At 41.2% G+C, this 24,424-nt stretch overlaps 3 protein-coding genes across 6 annotated transcripts in view; 1 reads left to right on the forward strand and 2 right to left on the reverse strand.

Annotated features, from left to right (window-relative positions):
• Klhl20 (kelch like family member 20) overlaps positions 1–2,213 on the reverse strand; it is a 42,593-nt gene extending 40,380 nt beyond the window's left edge. The window contains exons 1-2 of the mRNA XM_034513478.2: positions 2,079–2,213; positions 1,111–1,174 (exon numbers count right to left, since the gene is read on the reverse strand). Of these exons, the coding sequence (XP_034369369.1) occupies positions 1,111–1,133 (23 nt within the window). The 5' untranslated portion in view covers positions 1,134–1,174; positions 2,079–2,213. The remainder of the gene's footprint in view (positions 1–1,110; positions 1,175–2,078) is intronic.
• Positions 2,214–10,980: 8,767 nt separating this feature from the next.
• Positions 10,981–24,424, forward strand: part of Ankrd45 (ankyrin repeat domain 45) — a 29,048-nt gene continuing 15,604 nt past the window's right edge. For 2 of the 3 annotated variants that reach the window (XM_034513668.2, XM_034513669.2), the window contains exons 1-3: positions 10,981–11,046; positions 15,715–16,055; positions 19,177–19,344. In XM_034513668.2, the coding sequence (XP_034369559.1) occupies positions 15,731–16,055; positions 19,177–19,344 (493 nt within the window). In that variant the 5' untranslated portion in view covers positions 10,981–11,046; positions 15,715–15,730. Of the gene's footprint in view, positions 11,047–15,391; positions 15,514–15,714; positions 16,056–19,176; positions 19,345–24,424 lie in introns of those variants that run through there. The other variant, XM_076941465.1, reaches the window with a different exon arrangement.
• Positions 18,400–23,447, reverse strand: Tex50 (testis expressed 50). 2 transcript variants are annotated; one of them, XM_076941466.1, is made up of 3 exons: positions 23,001–23,447; positions 21,091–21,219; positions 18,400–18,692 (listed from the first exon to the last, which is right to left on the reverse strand). In XM_076941466.1, the coding sequence occupies exons 1-3, from the start codon at positions 23,322–23,324 to the stop codon at positions 18,600–18,602; spliced, it is 546 nt and encodes a 181-aa protein (XP_076797581.1). In that variant the 5' UTR covers positions 23,325–23,447; the 3' UTR covers positions 18,400–18,599. The 2 variants fall into 2 exon arrangements, with proteins under 2 accessions (XP_076797581.1, XP_034369561.1); XM_034513670.2 differs by lacking the exon at positions 18,400–18,692 and having other exon boundaries at positions 20,906–21,219; positions 23,001–23,418.

The following is a 24,424-nucleotide window of genomic DNA, read 5'->3' on the forward strand; positions in this document are numbered from 1 at the left end:
ATTAGTGAACATTTACTAATGCTGCATCATGGACACTAACAAAGCTAACAGAACAAGAGAAAGTAGAACAGTTCAAAGCCAGTTTAAGTATCAGTGACAAATCTGAAAAAGGACATAGATTCTCACTCGTTACTTGAACTTGATCTTGAGATCTTGCTGCCTCTTCCTGTAAGGTGCTGGGGATTTACAGGTTTGCATGGCCATGTCCAGCTCTTCTCCTAGTTCTAAGTCCTGTCCTTATGATGGAATGCCTCTTTTCTATAAGGGTTTATCTTTGATGTTAAGTAACATATGACAAAATAGAGTTTGATGGCCATAATGCAAGTTTAAACAATGAATAAATAAAATTGGCTTGTTTCAATAAAGGTTCTAGTACAATTTCTTTGAGAAAAGGCGTTAGTAAATTCTACAGGAAGACAGACTGGAACTACATACTTTTCTATTTTTCTACATCTATTTTAGTCCTTAATCTCCACTGTAATGCAGCTATTTTAGTAAACATATTATTGAACACCAGTAAAAATAATAAAACTATAACTAGGAATGCAGTGCAGCATCTCACAAATATTACTTTTACTTGGCAACAGAATCCTCTATATTGTACTAAACTTATAGCAAGCTCACAAAGTATCATAGTACACTTAGAAGTTATATGTAGCAAAAATTACTATTCAAAAAGGCAGATTTAAATATTAAGAACCAGAAAATCCAAACTTTGTAGAAATCTAACTCCTACACTCCATTATACAGCTGTTGAGTACAGTGGCATATACCTTTAATGCAGCACTTGGGAGATAGAGGCAGGTGGATCTCTGTGAGTTCAAAACCAGCTTGGTCTACACAGCATGTTCCAAGACAGCTAGGACTAACTACATAATAAGTTCTTGTTTCAAAACAAACCCCCCAAACCAAAAAACAATACAAAACATCACAACCAAGTAAAAGAAGTTGCTAATTTCTGACATTACTAGTTTCAATGTACTTGAAACATGAAGGATTAATTCCGAGCAAGATTTGTTAAGGTTTGTGAATAATTTTAAACGATGCACTGTTAGTAGACGCTAAATTTCAATCACTGAAATCAATGTTTCTTATTCTTAAAAGGCTTACCTGCGCATTGGCTTCCCTTCCATGCACCATGAAAAGTATCCTTCCCCGTATTCTAAAGCCGTACCTTCAACAAGAGAAAAGTAGTAGCTTACTAAAAACTGTTCGATTTCTCCAGCAACTTGTATAATCATTTCACTCATTTCGTCTGTAATCAGGAATCTTACATCCTAATATAATTTTTGTGTAGATGCACAATCATAATGCAATGCCTTTAAGATGACTATCATTAACTAAAGACGCTAAGGTGATAGATCATAAGTGAATGTGAAGGTTAGTGGGAAAGTAGTCAGGATCAAAGTAGTAATGATTGCTAACCGGTGTTCTCTGTTCAAGATGCACTTGAGTTTTTTAAACTTCGACATCAAGTATATTTGCAGAGTAATCATTTGATACCCACAGCAGTACTAATTTAATGACTCGGATAGGAAACGCATTGTTTTAGCACTGGATCTGAAGGTTGTTAACTTATTCTGAAGTGACAAGCAGGCCGGAGGCGTTTGCCTTTAAAAACAACTCCACTTCCGACCAACCAGCCCGGGGAAGCTTGAACGAGGGCGGGGAAAGTAGTTCTAGACTACAACTCTCGCAAGCTCTCATCTTAGTCGCCGAAATATTGTTCACCACCAGATCTTGCTGGCTTCCAAAGGTAAAATGGGAGGCACAGTGCTCGCTCCCTTAGAATTCCAAATGAAGCTGTCCAGGATGCGGACGGAGCCCTAGCGTCCCCAGAAACATGGCAAAGGCTTCCTCTGGCTTCAAGACACCCCGGCTGGCCAGCAGTAGCAGAGTCTGGAGCCCTGCAAGGCCCGACCAAAGAGCCCCACAGTCCCTTTGAGACACTGACTGACAGGCAACCTAGAAAGCACTGCCCTGACCCCACTGAGCAGTTCGGCAAGTTGAGATCATAGATCTGCAAAGCGAGACCTGGGGCACTGCTCTCCGTCCCGTGCTCTAAGGCTCTGACTTACTGGCTTTGACACTTTTTTCTCTGCGGCACCCTTCGCTGCCTTCTCCGCCCTCTCTGCCTCCACCTCAGGAGCCGCTAGCGCAGGCAGGATGCGGCTCCCGCAGCTATTTCCTTTCCCTGCACCCGCCCCCAATCCAGAAACGGGAAGTGGTCCTATCACTAAATCCTTCCCACGGAACTGCACAAGTTAGGTCAAGTGGTTCCGGTATGGCTCCGGAAGTAGCTGCGCCTTTCCCTGAGCGTTTTCCAGGATTGGTATCATTAGGCTATCTGATTTTTACAATATATTTAGAAAGAAACCAAATGAAATATGTATGCGGTTAGGGTTACATTTTTGAGAATATCAGTAAAAGTCTGTTGCTGATGTATTGAAAACTATAGTAGGCTTATCATTAACCAAAATTTCTTTAGCTGATCTTTACTTGACGTCTACAGACTGTGCAGTTGTTTCTGATAGGAAATATACCTCTTATTAATAAACTTGTAATGGGGGATGATTGATCTTTAAGTCCTATTTCTAATTCCAGTTCTATGATAAACTGTCATTTGGTCAAGTTTTTTTTCTGTACATGTACCTGTGATATATGTACTAGTAACAGCTATAAATATTCCACTTATTATCAAATACTTAATATAAAGCATTGTATATTAGTTTATCAGTTCTAATATCGCTCCTATTGAAGAAGGATTTATTACCATTTTTCCAAATGGTGGTACCAAAGCATTGTATTTCAGATAGTACCATTCCAGTTGGTACCAAAGCATTATGTAACTTACAAAATGGGCAGGTACCTGTGGAGCACCTTTTTAGGATACATAGCTTATAAGGGTTTGAGCCATGACTTGATGCCATGTACAATGAATGGTTCTATATTCTGGCCGCAATTATGTTGTGTCTTCCTCTAGAAAGGTTCAAGGATTATTGTTGGTCCATATTAGTGGTACTTTCAACTTTAATTTTTTTCCAATCTGATGGGTATAAAATGATTTAGATGTACATTTCTCTGATCCATTGAAATGACATCTTATATGTGCACCTCCTCAGGTTTCTTTTATGTGGATTGTCTAAAAGTCAACTTCAAAGTGACTCAGATTCTTCCAAAATATGAGTTATGACTTTAATTCTTTATAGCTACACATTTCAATAACAAGGGAGTTATAAAAACATTAAAGAATGCCAGTAACTAAAGATGGGCTTTTAAGCCTATAGCTAGGGTAAAAGTCATATTTCCTATTCTTATCAACCCATTGATTCATTTTTTAACCTAATACCCACTGTAATGTGGGTTGTGCTTCAGCTACGCTACTTCTTTTTAAAGGAGAAGAGTTCATTGTGTAGCAGCTCTTCATATTTATGCCAAGACCTATGGAAGTATACATGAAAATAAGCATATGGAAAACCTGGCATTTCCAATATTATAGAACTCCTGCAATCCCATTAAGTCTTCATCTTAGGGGATCCTGAATTTCTAGTTGAAATATTCTTAGAATTGGTTTTATAATGTGTGATACCAGGGCAGCAAACAATACTGTAGGAGCCAATGAGCTTAACTTGTGGATTCAGTAGAAATAGTGTCCTGTTTGTCATGTGTAAAATACATTGATTCCAAGGTTTAGTCATAAACAAGACCCACAAGACTCTTTTTGTTTTGTCAGATCTTCATTCTTGAGGACATAGACATTATAAAATGAAACCACAAATTACATGGTTGTTTAATTATAATATCAGTATAACTGAAAGTGATGTAATGTTAATCCTTTAACATTAAGAAAATATAGCAGGGAACCCATATCTGGTCTCAGTGATTGGGGAAAGTATGATTGGCAGCACTTAAGATATTCCTCAGTGTTCTTTGTCCCCAATAGTTGGTACCTTATGCATGTAGCTGTAGAGTGAAAAATTATAAAGGCCATTTTATGAAATATGTGTAGATTTCTTTGCCCTTAGACCTTGGGCAGAAAAGTGCAGATTCCAGAATGAGGAACTGAAAATAAGATTTCAGGCCTTCATACCCAGAACATTTGCTGGATGAATTACATTCCTCAAGCCTCAAGCAATAGGCCCACCTATGGGTGGAAGAGGCCCAAGGCAGGAAGACACATTCCTGACCATAAAAAATACAAGCCATCTAGGTGGGGCTGTGACTGGAGGAAGTGAGAAATGTTTTTGTAATGACTGTATAGGGGACAGTGACTTGGGAAGACCACATTTTTGAGAAGAATGAGTGTGCAGAGTGATTTTCACATGACTCTAGATCATTTGGGCTAGATTCCTCTAAAATGTTCCACTGTTCTTGGTTACCCCTCCCTCCCTTGGTCTTCCCAGTGCTATGTTCAAAATTTGTAAAACAACCAATCATGTGTAACCACGCAAAAATGCAACCAATCATGTATAACAGTGCGAAAATGCCTTCCTTTCCCCACCCCATGCTATAAAAGACCCCTTAGCCCGCCATTGGGGGCCAAACCTTGCTCTTGGAGCTAGAGAGCTTGTGGTTTGACCACTGGCTAACTTCCCTAATAAAGCCTCTGCTGATTGCATCCAGGTATGGTTTCTTGTGATCTTTGGGTAGTCGTGATTTCCTGAGACTTGAGGAAGGGTCTCCCAAGTACGGGGGTCTTCAGTAGCCATCTCCTTTTCTGCCATGGTGATGTATTATAATGTATTAAGAGAATGGGGTGTGGTTTCCCAACATGAGATGCTATGTTGTTTGGACATTCCAGTCACCAGAATGAGATCAACAAACTTCTTTTCTTTATAAAGTATCTAGTTATAGCTATTTTTGTTGTAACAACCCATGGATCTCTATGATGGAGAAACAGAAGATCTTTGTCCTAGTGCTAACTTCATGATCTCAAGCAAATGCTTTATCCTAACTTCAGTTTTCTTATCTATACATTGATATTTCACTCCTTACAACTTTCTGAGCCAAAAGTTATTTGTAGAGGTGGGGATATAACTCAATTTTTACAGTGCTCATCTTGTATGTGTGCAGCCCTGGTTTCAAATCCCCAGCGAAGTTCTATTGGAAGTTCTGAGGTTGTGTTGTGTAACAGAACTTTTCCTAGGGAGAAGTAACACTTATTATCTAATCACCCTAGATAGGAAACCCACAACACACCGTAGTACAGGTACCACCCAAAGTCCAACTTGGTGAACTGTAGGTAATTGGCTGGTGGAAAACACAGAGGTGTTCCTCACGATCTGGGTTCCTCCATGGGGAAGTTAGGCCTGGCTGCTGTGGCTCCATAGTTCCTCACAGCGCAGCCCCAAGACACACAAGAAAGTCCATGGATTTTTACAGGCTTTAATGTCATGGCGGTTGGTGGATGGATCTAGATGCAACTCCCCCCCCAAAACAAACAAACAAACAAACAAACAAACAAAAAACCCCAGGGCAGTCCTAAGTTAAATAGCAGGGAGAAAGGGGGAGGGGCTGGGGAAGAATGCTTAATTGACTCCACCCTCTGGCCTTCAGGTACCTCATTAGTATGTAAATCTCTCTAGGGCCTGAGGCCTGTTCCTCTTGACTGTTGGCCATAGACCTCTCTGTGGGAGAGGCTGTGGAGGGATGAAGCTAAATGAAAAGAACCAGGGCCTGGGAGCTGAGCTGAACTCCTGCCCTCCAATTAAGGTTCTGGGGTTCCAAGCTCGTTCTCGACCAAGCACCCAGCTGCTTCTCACAGCCCACTGCCCTACAGTGAACCAATTAATTTTATCGGGATTACTTTCAGGAATATGGGTTAGGGGTTACTCACAGGAACAGAACTGACAGCTGTGCCACCAAGATCTACAGCAGTGCGTAGTGTATGAGTGACAGCTCACAAATTTGGGAACCTAGAGCACACTGCACAACCCTTAGGCAGGTCAACAGGTTGAAGAGTATCCTTTCCTAGGTGCCTCAGTTGATATAAACCTTTTCCAGGCACCTGGGTTGGTTTCTGCTTTTTCCAGGCAGCTGGTCTGGTCTGAAGCACTTCTTTGTAGCTTTTCTCTTCTGAGAGTCTTCTTTGCAACTCAGCTTATCTAAGTCTTCTTGGCAGCTGGACTTATCTAAGGGTCTTCTTTGCAGTTCTGTATTCCTCAGTCTGAGCAGAACTCTCAGCTTTTTCCCCTTCTTCTGGCAGTGAGGGCCCTAGTAAATCTAGTCAGTTTCAGGGACTTCCTTAAGCTTTTTTGAGTTGTTTACCTTCTTGCTTAAGGAACTTCTCTGCAGGACTGGATGTTTTAATCCTAGAGGAAACAGGTTGTAATGAAACATTAGAGGCCTCAAATTGACATACTAAGGCTAATACATCAAATGTATTTGGAATATAAATAATGAAAGTGTACAAATAGAATAAGAAAAGATGGGTGCATTTCTTGAAGAGAGAAACACCTCCTTGACTATAACTGATTTTTTTTTAAGGCTTGGAGAGTGGGGAGATGGATCAGTGGGTAAAATGTTCATGAAAATCTAAGTTACTTGAATGGATATTTATACTAGGTATGAATATACCTATTCTGGATGCAGTGCTTCTGCCAAACCTCCCATCCATGGCTATGCAGAGTGCTTTATCCATCATCATAGTATTTCACCTAGAATTACTTCTTACCAAGGACTTCACTTTACAAAGAAGTGTAGTAGTATACTCATCAAATTCACTGTTGTTACCTAGTATTCCACCATCCTGAAGCAACTGGCTTGATAGGGTGATGGAATGGCCTTTTAAAAACACAGTTACAGTAACTATATGATTGCAGTGATTATATGATTGCAGTAGCCTGGGAGCAGAGGGGACAGTATTCTCTTGAAGGCTGTGTAGACACCAGGTCAGCATCCAATATATGGTATTCTTCATCCTATAGTCAGGATTCATAGGTCCAGAAATCAAGAGGTGGAAATACCAATAATAGCACAGTCTGCATTAGTCAGGATTCTCTACAGGAATAGGAATAATAAAATGAATATATATTACAAAGCATAAGCAGATAGAGATTTGGTATGATGACCACATCAGCCCCCGGGCAATGACTCAGGAGTAAGAAAGGATTGTGCTGCCAACTTTATGTCTACAGTATAATTCATCCTGATAGAATCGTCCAGTTCTAGAAGTTGCAGAGGTCCAGTACTATAGTTGCAGAGATCCTTACTTCCTCCTCATTCATTAACATGGAAGCCGCAGCATGCCTGGAAAACTAGGTTATCCTTTGCCAAACCAATGATACCAGGTGGGAGGGGAAAAAAAGAGGGCCCTGTTCAAAACCTAGACATTTTCCAGCAACTGCTGAAACCACTGCAAATGCAGGACCTTTAGAAAAGAAGTGGTTTTGGCCTCTTCTTGCAAATAAAGGCACTGGGTGTCCTACTGAGTTCAACTAGGAACTGGTATGTTAGCCTCCAGCTCTCATCTGATTTTCATTTTATCAGAGAGGCCAAATCAGAGGGTTAGCAAACAGAAGAGAAGTCCACTGGAGCACACTGATTATGACTTCACTATCATTACTGTCCAAACTGCCCAGGAGGCCCTAACATCAAGCACATGGACAGTCTTAAGCACCACAGGATTTTATATGCTGTATACACAAGTGCTCATCTCTTATATGTTATATACACAAGTGTTCATGAGGGCAGTACAGGAATCATGTGCACCTCCAGGTGTGTTTAAAGCAATACACATTACATCACCAGGCTCTGTATTTTGTGCCCAGGGTTTCAGAACTGGTCTTGGCTGTTATTTCAAAAGATCCAGAATTCTTAAATTCGTCACTGTGGGTGAATTTTTAAACGTTGTGATTTAAGAGAAGTTAGACTTTTGCCTGATTTTTTAAAAAATGTAGCTTAGTTCTAAGCCAAGGGACAAGTATATGTTATTGTCCTGGCAGCTGTCAGCCTCTCTTATGCTGTCTGTTGAAATGCTGGGTGTGAACAGAGCAGCCTGTTACCAGGTTCTCTAGGAAAGCAGAAAGCCAAGGTATCATATTATTTTGTCTTTAACTAGCTAAACCCCTAAATCCTTCATGCCACGGGTCTCTGAGAACTCCAGATAGAACTCCACATTGAAGATCTAATGGCTCTCAAAGCAAAATCTCAAACAAGAATCTATCAGGTGTACACAGATCTCTTGAGTGACAGTCTCTTGTTTGCTAGCATCAGATTGACCAAGAAAATTTCCTTCAGTTGAATTTGTAGATAGTGCACTTATTTTACCAGTGTGGTGGTTTGAATATGCTTGGCCCAGAGAGTGGCACTATTAGATGATGTGGCCTTGTTGGAGGAAATGTGTCACTGTGGGGATGAGGAGATCCTCCTCCTAGCTGCCTGGAGGACAGTCTTCTCCTGTTGGCCTTCAGATCAAGATGTAGAACTCTCAGCTCCTCCAGCATCATATCTGCCTGGATGTTGCCATGCTTCCATGATGATAATGGATGGAGCCTCAGAACTTATAAGCCATCCCCAATTAAGTACTGTCCTTTATAAGAGTTGCCTTGGTCATGGTGTCTCTTCACAGAGATGGAAAACCTAAGTTAACCATCAATAATCCAGATTCCACACTTAAGCATAGAAGACTCTCAAGTGTGTAGAACCTCCTCTGCCACAGAAGCATGGCAATGGTGAATATTCAGTTTGTTTTAGCTACTCAGCTTGTTTCTGATTTTTGAGTTGTATCCTTCTGGGCTCCCAGTTTACCCAGAAATGGCCTTGGTTCCTCATCCAGCTGTCTGTACTCCTCTGCTCAGTGGCTTCTCAGTCTTGTTTCTGATAAATTAAACAATTATAGCTATATTGGTACCTACTTATTACCTATCAAATAAGCAAGTGTCTGGAATTGGGCAACTTGCTTTGCTGACATAACTGTGGGGGAAGGGCTGGTATGTGTGTATTTGTGTGTGTCTGTGTCTGTGTGTCTGTGCACACATGCATGTAAAAATGGTAAAATTTCTATGGAGAGAAACTTGGCAAATTCTAGTCAAATTACATTTACTTTCCTTTTTGATCTCATGATTCTGTCACACCATGGAATTAGTAGCAGAAAGAAAAGAAAAGGTAAATGTGAAAAGAAGTGAGAATAAAAGGTTAGGCACAAGGTTATTCACTGTAGGACTCTAAGAAATAGCAAAAGTAGCGGAACAGCAAATGAGCAGCCCCTCAACAGGGGCTGATTAAATAAACTGTGGGCTATCCCTATAATGGTCATGTACCATAAAATAAGAAATGAGAAAGGTCTATTAATATTCTCCAAGTGTGTTGTGAAAACCAAACACCTCTATGCTCAGTTAGCCTCAGTTTGGAGCCTGGGGTGAAGGAGCCTATCATGGTGGGAGTGAGTGCTAGGTGACACCTCTCACCTAGAGAAGCTTAGAAACTTCGGCAAGTCTGAGCAGTGAGAATATCCCCTTCAGGAGTATGACCCCACGACCTAATCATTATCGTTAGTAAACTCAGCCCTGTAGTAGCATCTCTATGCATCTAGCTGGTCTACTAAGACGAACCACCACTGAGCTTGTTAGTGATTCTGGCACCACTCTCAATGTGGCCTTGCTATTTCGGTAAAGGGACCCCCATGCAGAATGTGGTTGTCTCGTTAGTCTTCTGCTTGCATAGAACACTAGCCCTAGCATACTCAATTCTTTGTAAGCCTTTAAATGCTTTCTTGTACTTCTATAGCATCCCTGGCACATACCTCTACCCCTATTCACAAATCATCACTTTCTCTTGCTTACAGAAGCAATCCTACTGCCATGTTTGCATTGGGATTAGATCCCACATCCCAAGAGAATGCTTCCAGAATAATTAAACTGTCTTATTCAATTTTATATTCTGTCCCTCTTAATCCAACACCCCTGTACTGTATAATCTTCTAGATCCTTGGCTTCTCTGAGAAGCAGTCTCTATTATGGACTGAATTGTGTCCCTGAAACTCAACAGTCTCTCTGTTGACATCTTAGCTGTGAGTACCTCAGGATTATGTTTGGAGGCAGGCCCTGATGTAGTGTGACTGGTGTCCTGACTTGCAGAGGGATTCTGAACAAAGACATAGACATAGAGGTTATATGCAGACACTGGAAGATAATGGCCATCTAGGCACCGAGGATGGACCCTTTCCCTCAGAGCCTTTAACCTGCTAACACTATTTTTCTGCTACTTGCTATTAATTTTTTTTTTACTTTGGATTGTTACATTTTTAATAAACTCACTTGTTTTAAACACAGGATTTTATTTATTTATCGTGAATCATTTTCTGTATGGCACAAGGCGTCGATAAATAGAATGTTGTCTGAGGTCCGGTTTGCAGAGGATCCACTAGATACATGAGATTTTTCCAATACCATCTCCCCCATCACTGACTGTATAATTGGAAGATATACTTCCACATTTGATGTGATCCTCACATTGGTTCCTTAGACGGCAGGCTAAGAATGATTGTAGTTGGGAAGGCCAGGTGGAATCCCTTCCCATAGCACAGGACTAAAACAAAAGCAATATTGCATCCTACCTAGTTGGCATTTGTGAGCTGTCAGGAACAGTCAGTCTAGGTGACATGAAGCTTAACTGTATGAGTTCCCCCAAATAACTAGAAAGTTAAAATTATATATATATATATATATATATATATATATATATATATATATATATATATGTTTTTTATATAGAATTCACCCTCATATTTTCAACACACAAAAAAATTCACTTAGAGGCAAAAGAAGAGACCATTAAGGATTGTGCACAGTTCATTTTTATTAAAGTTTTAAAGCAGTTAAATTCAGACCTATTACAGAAAATTTTACAAAATAAATCACCTTCACACTATCATCAGAACATTGATTTTCCTTACTCGAAGAATCCCTCTAGCGTTTCCACTCTACAGTCCTGTGTCTTGACATCCCTGACCTTCCAGCCTAGTTACAACCTGGGCGCTGGGTGAGGCGCGGCTGCGCGAAGTGCGCCGTCGCCGTGGTAACCGCGGAAGCCTGGGCCCTGGGTGAGGTGAGAAGGAGTCCTGGAGCTGAGGTCCAGGGTGGGCGATGGGGGCGGTGATAGGGCAGAATAGACGCGCATCATCGTTACGGGATGCTGGCGGCAGGGACTGCTGTGGTGGGCGTCATGGATGAGGATACATTGGAATGTATCCTCAGCTTTTGTGTGTCCGGTGTGCTTTGTGCATCCTGCCCCAGCTTTGATCATCCCACTGCAGCAAAAGGGCGGCGCAGAAAGTCGAGGGCGATTCTGGCCGGAGGGGAGAACTCTCAAGCCCCTCGGGGAACCGCCGTGCTCTTTCCACGTGACCGGTTAGCACAGAAACGCTGGCACTCCGTGTGAGGGTCCCCAGGCCTTCGCTCCGCGTTGAATCCTGGGTGCTGACTTTTTTAGAGCTGATTTTGTGAGGATCGGCCCCTCTGTGAACTGGGACTTAAAAATCCTAAAGAACCACTTACTATCTTTCTTTTCTCTTTGAAGAAAGAATTCAACTGGCTAAAAGAGCGTTTGGGGTCGACTCCACTACAACTTTGGGAAGCTTCATCTGCGTCATTCCTCTTTGTTTATAGGATTCGGATATCATCCTGTTACTGAAGTATCACCCTTCTAGGAAAGTCCTTCTGGGACCTTCTACTCCCAAATTGCTGTCGCTGCCCTTCCTCTGTATAAGCTCAGCCTAGAGCCCTTGCATCCTTTATCTCTGCGGTTACTGATTAGACTGTGGGTTGGCAACCAGGCCCGTGTAATTTTCTATTTTTGGTAGTCTGCAGCCTCTAAATGTTCCCGTTGTTGTGTAGTCAGGAAGTTTCTAGACCTCCCGCAACCATTTAGTAAGTCAGAGTAGGTTATATACTCATTTCATTGCTCTCGTTGGTCTGAACTTTTGCAGTACTGGTACAGTTGGCCATTTCTTTGTGCCTCTCTAATTTGTCGAACACGTATCTAGGCTTGTTGGATCAATCACATTGAAGCCATCCAGTTCCCAGCTTATTCCTTATTGTTCAGCACTTTTTGGTAAACATCCTGAGCTTTGTGAGCGATTTGGCTTTTCTCTTCCTTCCATGCCTCCTCCTTCCTCTTCTACCTCCTCTTATTTCTCCTTCTCTTCTTCCTCTCTGTCCTCTTCTTCCTTCTCCTCCTTCTTTTTGAGACATAATAATAAAGAGGATTAGGTCAGTGGCATCCTGCTGTCACATAGACGTAAGAATAGGATGGGAAAGCTATGGCCTGTGGATCTTTATCTGTTTGCAAATATTTCATTTGCAAAAGTAAAGTCTTGTTGTCTAACCCAGATTAGCCTTGATTTTTGCAGTCCTCATGCCTACCCTCTCAAGCCCAGGGATTACAGGTATGGTCCATCAAGCCTGCTGTCTCCTGTCTTTCAAAAAAAAAAAAAAAAAAGTGTTTCTTAGTTACTTTTCTATTACTATGCTAAGTCACCATGACCAAGGCAATAAATAGAAGAAAGAACTTATTTGGAGCTTACAGTTTCGGAGTCGATGACTACCAGGGCAGGGAGCATTGCAATAGGCAGATGGGAAGGCATGACACAGAACAGTAGCTGAGATCTCACATCTTGAAAAACAACATGAAGCAGAGAGAGCTAATTGGAAGGGGCATGGGTTTTTGAAACCTCAAAGCCCCAGTGACCCACCTCCTTCAATAAGGCCACACTTATTGATCCTTCCCCAAACCCCACCAACAAGTATTCAAATATATTAGCCTATGGGGGACATTCTCATTCAAACCACCACTGAGGGCAGCTGCATCTATTTGAATCCTTAGGAAGTCACTTAAATTTGTTTTTAACTTGACAAAGATATTCCCTGGACTCTATGTGCCATTGAATTTGCCTTTTTAACAAAATATTGCTGAATCATACACATGGTTGTAGTCTTAGTTATTTAATGCTAAGTAACAAATTAGCCAAGCGTGGCATGTTTCAAACCACACATAGATTACCTCACAGTTTCTGTGTGTCTGGAATCTGAGTACAGCTTAACTGGATCCTCTACTCTAACGTCTCTCAGGAGGCTGCAGGCCAGGCAGGCTTCACCTAAGAGAGGACTGCTTTCCAGTCCATTAAATGTTTTTTTGTTTTTGTTTTTGTTTGGCAGACTTTTAAAGACCTCTCATAGGCTGCTGGGCTGAGGTCCTCTTCTCTTGCCAGCTGTTGCCACAGTCTGCCCTCATTTTCTTGAAAGGTGCCTGTCTCTCTCCACTGTGTGAGGAGAGCCAGGACGAAAAGATAAGCCATAGGCTATTGAAGTCCAATTATGGAAGCATCATACCATTAGCGTACTATTCTTGCTGCTGTGTCTCTTCATTAGAAGCAAGTCACTAAGTGTAGCCCGTGCTGAAGTTGATGGAATTAACAAAGGCATGGGCATCCGGAGGCAAGGTGGGGTGTTGTGAGCCAGAGCAGAAGCATCTTGTCACGTGGTGTCGAGCTGTGATTCATTCCATTCAACTGCCATCTACAGATTGTTTTCTTTTAAAAAATAGTCGCTTCATTTATATGTGTGTATGTGAGCCTGCATACCTTTATATATACCTAAGGCAGCCAGAAGAATGTTTTGGATTCTGGGAACTGGAATTATAGGTAGTTGTGAGCTGCCGTATGGGTGCTGGGAACCAAACCTGGGGTCTATGCACTCACAGTGAGCACTCCTGGTTTCTGAGTCAGCTCTTCTGTCCCTGAGCATGGATTTCCCTTAAGGATTTTGCTGTTGTGAGTATATAGTGATGTCATAACATTTGGTGTGTGTGGGCGGGGACTACGGTGCTCTTCCCGGAGTCATTTCCTGTTTGATACGTATTCCATCAGAGTGAACACTTGTAGGACTTCCTAAATTGACTGTAATTAATTTTGTCCTTCCTAAAATCCCATAGAATTTTTTTATGTTAAAGTACTCAACACATGTCACTTTTTGTTACATATATTTTGTTTATCTCATATTTTCTCCTATGGAGTATATGGTTGAGAGCAGAAGATAAAGGTGTTAGTTTTAAGCTAAGTGCAGTAGCTCACACCTGTAATCCCAGCACTACAGGTATGGAAGCAGGAGGATCACTGCAAATGCAAGGCCAGTCTGGTCTACACAGCAAGTTTCAGGCCAGCCTTTAATGTCAATACTTGGGAAGCAGAGGCAGGTGGCTCTCAGTGAGGTCAGAGGCAGAAGTAGGTGGATCTTGATGAGTTCAAAGCCAGCTAACTTATACAGCAACTCAGGCCAGCCAGAACTACATAGTGAGGCCCCATCTCAAAAAATAAACAGGTGTCAGGAGCCATCCAGGATAGGCTAAGGCCACCAGGTGGCCCTCCTGGAGGTAGCCCACCATCTTTTGCATGGTTGCAATGGGTAAACTCTATGAAGCAAGCTCTCAAGGAGACTTCATCTGAGGATCACTTCTTGCAGCTGCTATGCCTTTTTTGTAATTATTAATATAATAATCCCTAGTCATTAGCCTAACCTGTTGATCAGATTTCTGTCAATCAACATAAAGATGAACTTTATGATTTAGTGCTGTTTAGATGAATTAATGATTTCATAGAATTCCTGATTTGATTCAAACAATCTTAGGAAGAACATTTTAAGAAATGATTTTAGTTCTTTTACTAGAAAGATCCAATACAGTTAGAATCAAGAATAGAATGTGTCCCCTCCTCAAAATAGTAAGTAAAGGCTGCATAATAAGAAATACAATGAGCTTTCATAATTGCACTAGAAGAGAAATACGCTTGGAACAAATTTGTGTTCAAAGAACAACATTCAGATCCAAGGATAAAGCTGCAGATGTGCACTATGATAAGACGAGGCCATGAGGAACTGTTGCTCTGAACTTATGAGCATAGAGAATGGAACATTGTTTTGAACTTAATATCAACACCCATTTGTAACTCCCATTTTGTGTAATATTTTATCAATGAGGTAATTTTCTAAAGAACTTTTGTCTAAGAAGGTATAAAAAGGCCAGAGGAAAGAAATAAAGATGGTGTGAATATGGTATGATTTGATGGGTTGGGGGCTCTGTCCCATCCATCCATCCATCCATCCATCCATCCATCCATCCATGCATCCATCCATCCAAATGTATATATATGCATATGTTTGTTTATATGTACGTATGTAAGTGTGTGTGTGTGTGTGTGTGTGTGTGTGTGTGTGTGTGTAGGCATGCATGAATACTTGTGGAGTTGAGACAGACGGTCCGGCTCTGCCAGACCGTGGGTGTATGAATGTATATGTCTGTGAAAATTCGCCTGTGTAAAGGATCTTAACTCTTTTCCTTTTCTTCCTTTCTGGTTCACAGAGAGTTAACCAGCTCAGCCAGTGAAAGGCCTTTGGCTGCCTGGCCAGAAAAGGGAGCATTAACAATAAATCCTTTACGTAACCCCATCCCCATTAAGCAAAAGTTGATAATTCCTCTGAAGCCATCGGCATCTGGCCCCAGTATAACTAAAAATCTAAGAGGGTAAATACTATTAATACTAAGCAACCTTTACACTAAAAAAAAAAAAAAAAAGAAAGAAAGAAAGAAAAAAGAAACAAAACACAAACACCCCCCCCCCCAAACCAAGTTTCCTCCCCCACCTGCCCATGCTCTGCCCAGTCGTCTACCTTCCACTAATATGTTTGAATTACTTTTTTTTTTTTTTTTTTGCTTTGGTGCTAGGTATTTTTTGGAGTTAATGGAGTCAGAAGAAACTGTAGAATCAGAGAGTTCAGAAAAGTCACTATTTTCCTCACAGCAAGAATATGAAGAATCCCAAGAAGAAGATGAAACAGGCGCTGAGAACCCCCTTCTTCAGCCTGCTCTCACAGGGGATGTAGAAGGTTTGCAGAAGATTTTTGAGGATCCTGAAAATCCTCACCATGAGCACGCCATGCAGCTGCTTTTGGAAGAAGACATTGTTGGGAGAAATCTGTTATATGCAGCTTGCATGGCTGGCAAAAGTGACGTAATTAGAGCCTTGGCGAAGTATGGGGTGAATCTGAATGAGAAAACTGCCAGAGGTAATGGTAATTCATCTTCTTCCAGTATTGTGACCACCTAAAGATGCCCCTTGCTGTCTTTATGACTGGATAACTTTGATGGGCCTGCTTTATACTTTACACAACTATTTCAAAAAATTTTAATTTTTAAATTAAAACAAACAGTTAAACTCATTTTCATCAAGGCCGAACTTACCAGTCAGCTGTGTGTTTATGCCATGACTGACAGGTGGTTATAATATTAGAAAAGACTAATGTAATTCCCTATACTGAAAGGTCAAGCAAGCAGGGGTTGGTACAACTTGCACAAGGCCCTGGGTTTGAGCCCCAGAGCTGCATAAGGCAGGTGTGGTGCGCAGGTGAGGTGCTACATGCCTATAATTACAGTACAAAGGAGGAGAAGAATATCAGAAGCTCAAGGTCATTGGCTAAGCTACTTAAGGAGTTGGGGCCAGCCTGGACTACATAAGAACTTGTCTCAGAAAAAAAAAATGTTTAAGCAAAGTGTGAGCATGTTAATACATGTCATTTGAAAGAAATTCATGATGTAACTTTTTAGGGAGATAGGATTATAATAAATATTTTAAAAGGCTATCAAGGGCTGAAGGGATGGCTCAGAGGTTAAGAGCACTCACTGACTGCTCTTCCATAGGTCCTGAGTTCAATTCCCAGCAACCACATGGTGGCTCACAACCATCTGTAAAGGGATCTGATGCCCTCTTCTGGTGTGTCTGAGGGTAGCTACAGTGTATTCATATACATAAATAATTCTTTAAAAAGAAAAAAATTCTTAAAAAAAAAAAAAAAGGCTATCAAAAATGATAGGTTTTAAAATTACCGAGTGTCTTTCAGTCAACATTTTATTTTTGGAACTATTTTATTTATTTGTTTGTTTATTTATTTTTTGACAAGATCTATGTAGCTCTGGCTGTCCTGAAACTCATGATATAGACCAGATCTTCTTGGATTCTTTATTAACATTTTGTTATCCCTTCTGGTCACAATGGTTTACAAGTTGATCTCAGGTAGGCCCAGGGCTGTGGCATTGTGGTGGGTAAGGAGCTAAGGGGTTTCTAGGACAACTAGAGATGAATTGTGTCTTCTTTTTTCCTGGCTCAGCCAGAGATTAGCACATAGGTGTTTCTTTTCTTCATAAACTCTTTATAGAAACATACCTAGGGTTTAATCTTACTTTGGTTGCATACAACCATGTGACCTTGGGAAAGGTAAGGGCCCGCTGGCCTTCACCTTCTGTTATATACTGTAATGAGGCTACTACTTTCCTCCTAGGGCTATTGCAGTAATTAAATGAAGGACACACAAAGTCCTGGTACATAATAGTTTCAACGCAGTAATTATTGCTCAGTTCTTTTTGTCTCTCTGGATGTTTAGGGGAGTCATAAGTACCCATAATTCTTAGGGGTACATGTAGTGAATTATTAATTTATACTGACTCAGCCTCTCTTGAAATTTCTCATACCAAAAGCATGTCTTGGTCATCTTTGATACCAGGTATACATCACATCTAAATGGCCCAGGCTCTTGGTCAGAGATAAGAACTTAGTAGCATCTCCTCTGCCAGCATGCATACATGTGCATGTGTGTGTGCGCATGTGTGTACACTTGTGATCGTGAGTGCATGTGTTTTTTCACTGTTTTGGGGCCATTTTGGAATTTGCCACAAATTTAAAGTTGCAATCTATTTTCCTGACTATGCGCCACTACTATGCGCCACTAGTTGCCACACTTTTTGAGTGACCTGGGAACAAAGGACAGACTCACACTTTCCCTCAGCCAGGTTCCAGACATTTAATCATTTCCCCATTAATGTACAGGTGTCAATTTGCAGCTTCTAGCTGACAAACCAGAGGCTACCTAAAGCCAGGGTTTTCCTGGAGGCACTGAGAAAGCAAGGTTGGGTTCTTAAGACAAGTGTGGGCCAGGTAGACACTGGATATGAGTCAGATGAGAGCCCCCAGGTCACCCACCAGTGTGCATGTTTCCTGTGTGAGAGACTTCCTGTTGGGCAAGGCACAGGACTTGTGAAAGGCACAGGATGAGCCCCACTCCTAAGGTCTTCTGGTAAGGGCTGCTAGAATCTTAGGTATTCGAACCCCATTTTAGATCATTTTTAATTGCTTTCTTGAACCCAGAACCTTGTACATGTTAGGCAAGAGCTATGCTGTGCCATGGAGCTGTGCCCTCAGCCCTGGCTCCCCGGTTTAACTGAGGCCTCTCCAAACAATACAGCTATGATCTTTGATTTTTATAAAACTCAGTGTGAAAAACTCTTGACAATGCACCCCAGGTTTCTGCCTCAACAGTTACATCTCAGGAAGTCTAAGAAATGACTTTCTAATGTGGTAAGTCATACTTCAGCTTTAATTCAAAAGATTAATTTCCAAACCAAAGCATACACAGCTATAGTGACTTTGACGATTGTGTTAACAATAAAGGGAGGGTAATTAGAGCTTGATGAAAATTCCTTAAAACCATAGGCTGATTATTGCGAAGTGCAGGTTGCCGTCATTCTTAGCAGATGTGGAGGGACTCAGGAGTCAGGAGTCAGGCTGCCCGTGTTGATATCTTGCATCCATCATTACTGGCTGTGTTCCTTGAGGCAAGTTTCTTAACATCTCTGAGTTTTTGTTTCCTTGTCTGTAAGATGAGGATTATAAGAATTCTGATGCTATAGGGTTTGTAAAATTTAATGAGTTTACTATGCAGAACACTGAGTGCCTGGCTCTTAGTAATCATTCAGTACTTGATTGTGTTTATGATCTGCTACATAAAATTGTCTGGAATAACACACAGCTGTACCTTGACTTATGATGAAGTGATGACCCCGTGGACCCATTATAAAGTACCGTAAAGTGGAAGCATGCATTTAACATAGCTAGCCTGATCATCATAGCTCAGCAATGCTGTACACCAGAGAGCATGCCTGGGGGCAGTTTATTCCTGTGATTCCATGGGTGCCTGGGAGCTGTTGCCCACTGTTGCTGTTCAGCATTGTGACTGAGTATTGGAACACATATTGCTAGCCTTGGGAAAGACTGAGCATCAAAGTTTCAAGTGCGTTTTAAAACTCCCCTCAAGCCATCCCAAGTCTTGACCCAGCCAACTTTACTCTCTTTGTCAGGGTACACAGTCTTACACTGTGCTGCAGCCTGGGGCCGCCTGGAGACTCTGAAGGCCCTAGTGGAACTGGATGTTGATATAGAAGCTTTGAACTTCCGGGGAGAGAAAGCTCGAGACGTTGCTGCTCGCTATTCTCAGATTGAATGTGTTCATTTTCTGGACTGGGCAGGTAAGGAGCACACATGGGATGAAGATGATTGAGGCCATGTGGTATGAGTGACATTTCCACCTTCCAGCTAGATGATGTGTTTTCTATTGTCAATAGTTTATAAAGCTTGCCTTCATTTTTTTCTTTTCTCTTTTACTTTGCTATTGACCATAATTGTAATTCCTCTCCCTCTCCCTCTCTCTCTCTCTCTCTTGCTCCCTTTCCTCCCTCCCCCCCGTATGTATCTTGTTGATTTACCAATTTCTAACAATTTAAGCAACAAATTTCCATGGGACTCTGCATACGATATATGTTCAAGGTTGTTTTCTGAAAGACCCAAGCAAAGTATGCTATTCCTTACATGTTTAAATATTAGCATATTTCAGTAATGTATTTGATCCCCCGAAAGAAAATTTGTTATTGAAAATTAAAAATAAAGTTAAGCTATGGTATTAGTAACCCAAATCATAATTACATGATAATAGCATGGCAGGACTTCTGAGACCTGTCATTTTTCTCTCAATTTAGTTACTGGTCACATGGGTATTTTACTTATGAAAGTTCATTGAGATGTACACTTAAAAGTTTTCATATCTTTTATGGATATTCTATTTCAATGGAATCCAAAAAAAAAAAAAAAATACGTACTACCTTGGATATTGTTAACATTTTGCTCTCATTCCCCAGATCTGTAGACTATAGCTTGAAGAGACTTTAGGAATATGTAACGGTGTACCTTGCTGTGTGTGCTTATAGAATTTAAAATTCAACCATTTTGTATGGCTGTCTGCATTGCTGTGCTTAGCAGGCTTTTATGGAATGCCCACCACTAAGTATGCTAATATTACTGTAGGCATGGCACAGAGCAATGGTTGTTTCTTCCTTCTGGACTTTTTTTTTTTTTTTTTAGATCAGTTGGTAATTATCTAACAGTATCAGAAAGATGTGAGCATTAAGTGAGCATTAAGAGAAAGAAAGGGTGAAGTTAATAGTTAGCAGGAAAGGCAGTTCATGCCCCGTGCTAGTCAGAGAACAGGAAGAAAGCTTATTGGGGTTCAACGGGACCTTGCAAAATGAACAGGATTTGAATACATAGTAGCAGAACAAAGAGCATGAGCAAAACATGAGATCTGAGAATGAAAGGAACGTGTTAGGAGACAGTGACAAGATCCTCTTACTGGACTTCCATAAAGAAGAGCTAAGCACAGGGTCTCTCTGGAGGATGCCTGGGTTTGAATACTACAGAAGCTTGAGCAGAGTACTTCAATTCTCTGTACCCTGGTCTCCTTTTCTGATAAGAGGGGCCGATAATAGCTCCTTCCTCTTGAGACTTGTGAAAACTAAATGATACAGTGCAAAGCACATAGCAACTACCTGTCATGTGGTCAGGCTGAAAAAAAAAAATGCTGTTGCTATAGTTACCACCAGATGATACCCTGAAGAGCCAGTTAAGCTGTTCTCAGTTTATTCTGGGAACCACAATCGTAAGTGTGGATTCTTTTTCAGTTGAATGGAAACCCAGACTTGTCTGAAAAATTTTCAGTAATGATTGTGGCACACACACAAAAAAAGCAAGCCCCCAAAGAAACCTTTGTATCCTCAGATAGTCCTTGCAATAGATGTCTTTTGTACTCTGCACACTTGACCGAGCTACATTTGCATGTGCTTAGGGTTAGTAGTGTTCTTTTGCTCCTCTCCTCTGTTACTCTTCTTCCTCCTTAATTTACGGTGTTGCTTAACTTTCTTAACAGAAGAATGGTGAGACACCTGCTTCAGGAACTTGGTCATCATTGATGTTGTGGCCATTAGTCTGCAGAGTATTTGTTCAATGTCATAGATGGATGGGCTCAGGTCACGGTCATTAGCATGTTTCTCTAAAGAGGCTTGCATTTTCAGCTGAAAGAGCAAAACAAGCGATTAAACTTACATTCTGGATAAGCAAACTCATCCAAACACCACTAAGATGTATACGTCACACATTTATGACAAAAAGGTTGCTATGGAAGGTCCAAGTGAGGACAAGATGCTCTCCTTTAATGTCCAACACAAGACTGGATCATTGTCATCACAGGCAAACATTGGTTAGTCTTGTCTAAGCATTTTGCCAAGAGAAGTTAGGGTGTAAACAAAATGTTTTCCTTCAGGACATGGAGAAATTGAATTGCTATGATGTCCTCCCTGCTGCTAACCCTTACGGTATTAGAGAGTGCTGCTCTGGTCCTACTGAGCTGTGAACCCGGTGACCTGCAGTAATGACTAACATGGTAAAATGTGTCCGTGGGTACAATCATGGCACGGATATCACAAGGGTAACCAACTGCCTTCTGATTGGATTTAAGACCTGTTCCACAAGAGGAACATTTGGTACTATATATCTGGCCAAGAACTCATGGTTGAGGAGCTCACAGGTCTCATTGGTAAACCTACTAATGTTATTTTGCTAAATGGACATAATATCAAACTGCCCTCTAAATCTGTGTCTCTCAATACTTAGTTCAACTCTCTGACCTCAACAGAGAAGTCTCTTTGTGCAATTGATGATGGTTCATGCAGAAACTTGCAACTATTCAAAGTGCAGAGATTGTGTCGTGCCCAGACATAAATGGGACATCTATGTCATGCCACCTCCCCTCAGGCATCATGGAAGACTGGGCAGGGAGTCTGAAGGAGCCAGAGGTCAGAGAGGACCAGAGAAAACCCAATATCTTCCAACTGTGACAGGAATTCTGCATTCATGAACTTAACAGCACTTGTGATCGCCTGTACACGATCTGTATAAGATCAAGCCAGTTTCATGCTAGCATGGAATGGGAGGGGTTCATAAGCCATTACCCCTAAATGAGTAGTTTTGCACAGTTGACAACTTCAAGGGAAGGGGGAGTTAATTTTCTTTAAGTGTGTGGTTCCTGGCAGGTTAATCTGAATAAAAGCACTCAGCAGTACCTGGAGCATAAAATGAGCCCTTAAGACTGTGGTTAGGGGTTGGAGATATAGCTCAGTGAGTTGTAGAGAACTTGCCTAGTATGTAGGAGGGCCTGGGTTTGAATCTAGAACCAAATAAATAAATAGAAGAAAAAATATTTCCCTTACTAAGCAACATTATTGTATAATAAGTACATATTTTAAAAACAAGAAAACACTTATATATCTAGGTCACTCTGATGGTCAAGGTGTGTGTACTCACATGTTCAATGGAGGTCTTAATTGTCTCAAGTTATAGCACCATCTATTGGCAAAATTTGGAATTAAGTGCCCTGTTTCCCACTAAGTCCTAACATTTAAAAATCAGTTTACAGCCTGATTGGGAAGCTCACGCCAACTTTTGTAGTGAGCTCTCTTGGATAGACTCACAGGTTCTCCAAGAGATCCCTTGTTTCAGATCATTTTATGGGAAGGCTGAGAAAGAGCATACGACTTACCTCACTCCTATAATCCTACCTACCGCATCTTAATTGTCGTGTTTTGTAACTTGAAGTAGGAGTTGGAGGAGATGGTTTTAAGGACCTTTTGATTAAACATTCATTTGTGGAACTCTTAACCGTGTGCATGTCGTGGGTAGATGATGGGGGCGGGGAGCAAGGAAGGCAGGCAGAGGAGATGGACAGCTTCAAAGATCTAGATTGGGCTGTGCACTCTTTGAGATTCTATAAATCCTCCTATTTGCATCACAAATTCACCTTTTTTTGGTGTCTTGTCCATTTCATCCATAGGTAATGTACAGATAAAGCAAACAGGATTAAGAAGAGAGCTTGTACTAAGATATAAATAAGATGTAAGGAACTCTGTAATAGGTCCATGTTAGCAAAGTTGCAGCAGAATTTGTCCAGAGGATAAGGTAGGCAGTGGGACTGGGGAACCTTAACTTTCAGGTAGTGCACTTCCTCTGGGAAAATCTCCCATCCGACCTTTGTCCAGGTGGTCCCATCGCAAATGGAGAAACTCTCTCTGAAGAAGCAGAAGAACAGGAGGGGAGAAAGCACAGATAGTCTTTGGGTAGACATCTTTTTTTTTTTTTTTTTTTTTTTTTTTTTTTTTTTTTGTCTTAGCTGAGAAAAAAATCTTGAGCTAAAAAATTGGTCAGACAGAGCAAAAGATGCCTCAAGCACTAAAGTGGTGCTCCCATGAAAGCCGTTCAGATAATCCTGCTAGTCAGCTCTCACACCCAGCACAAGACAGTGACGGTCATTGTTACATCGTCAACCATAGTGACTCAGGGGTAACTTCAGTGACATCATTAAGAAATGTACTGGGATGAAAAGGTATACCCAGCTAATCACCCCAGGTTTCTTGAAAATGAACTATTTGCTATTTGACCAAAGAGTGTTTAACAGTAGGTGTGCAATCATAATAATGAAACCCCATGGGGAAAAAAAAAAAACAAAATGAAATAAACCCCCAAAAGGTAGTGTTGTCTTGTAGTGGGGCAGCGGAAAAGATTGGCTGTTTTGGACCCTGCCATCCAAAAAGCAGACTCAGGCAGAAAACTTGGATACTTAGATGACTTTTCCAAGAAGATGTTGAAGGCATAGCTGGTTCTTTTCTTGCTGTTTACAGTGAAATGGGAAAGGGAAAGAATAAATTGAGGGAAAGTACTTTATCATGACTAATGTAATTTGGGACCAATCTACAATTTCCAGCATTCAGTTGTTCTAAGAATACAGTAAACCCTCCCATTTATTTTAGGTTTTTATTTCTCTCAGTGAAGTGTACTTTTAAGCAGGTCTTCTGGGGTGTGTGTGTAAGCATATGTGTTTGAAAGCTCAAGAAAAGCATATTAAATCTGCTTACTGGAAACGTTCCTCTGTTGTTGCTCTTTTCTCCAGAGTGAACATTTTGATAGCTGTGGTTGGTGGGATCCAGTGTTATGTTTTGTATTTCTTTGGTTCTTCAAAAAAAAAAAAAAAAAACCTATCATAATTCTAGGAACACACTGGGTGTGCTGAAGTGGTGTGTCCCCGGGTGTTGGAAAACCCTGCTATTTTAGGTGGCAGTCTACCACGTCCAGATAACTCCTCTGAGCTCAGCACAAAATGGAGAACTCTCTTTTCCAGCAGGGCTTCCCCCTTTTTTCATGACCTTGTCTGAGAAGTCTGACCCCAGC

Source organism: Arvicanthis niloticus, chromosome 10 (genome assembly GCF_011762505.2).
Source record: "Arvicanthis niloticus isolate mArvNil1 chromosome 10, mArvNil1.pat.X, whole genome shotgun sequence".
NCBI classification, from domain to species: domain Eukaryota; kingdom Metazoa; phylum Chordata; class Mammalia; order Rodentia; family Muridae; genus Arvicanthis; species Arvicanthis niloticus.

Coding starts and splice junctions, on each gene's coding strand:
- Tex50 (XM_034513670.2), bottom strand. CDS start 23,324: ATGTCTACCCAAAGACTATCTGTGCTTTCTCCCCTCCTGTTCTTCTGC. Junction 21,220..23,000: donor GGACAAGACACCAAAAAAAG/GTGAATTTGTGA, acceptor TTGCTCTTTCAG/CTGAAAATGCAAGCCTCTTT.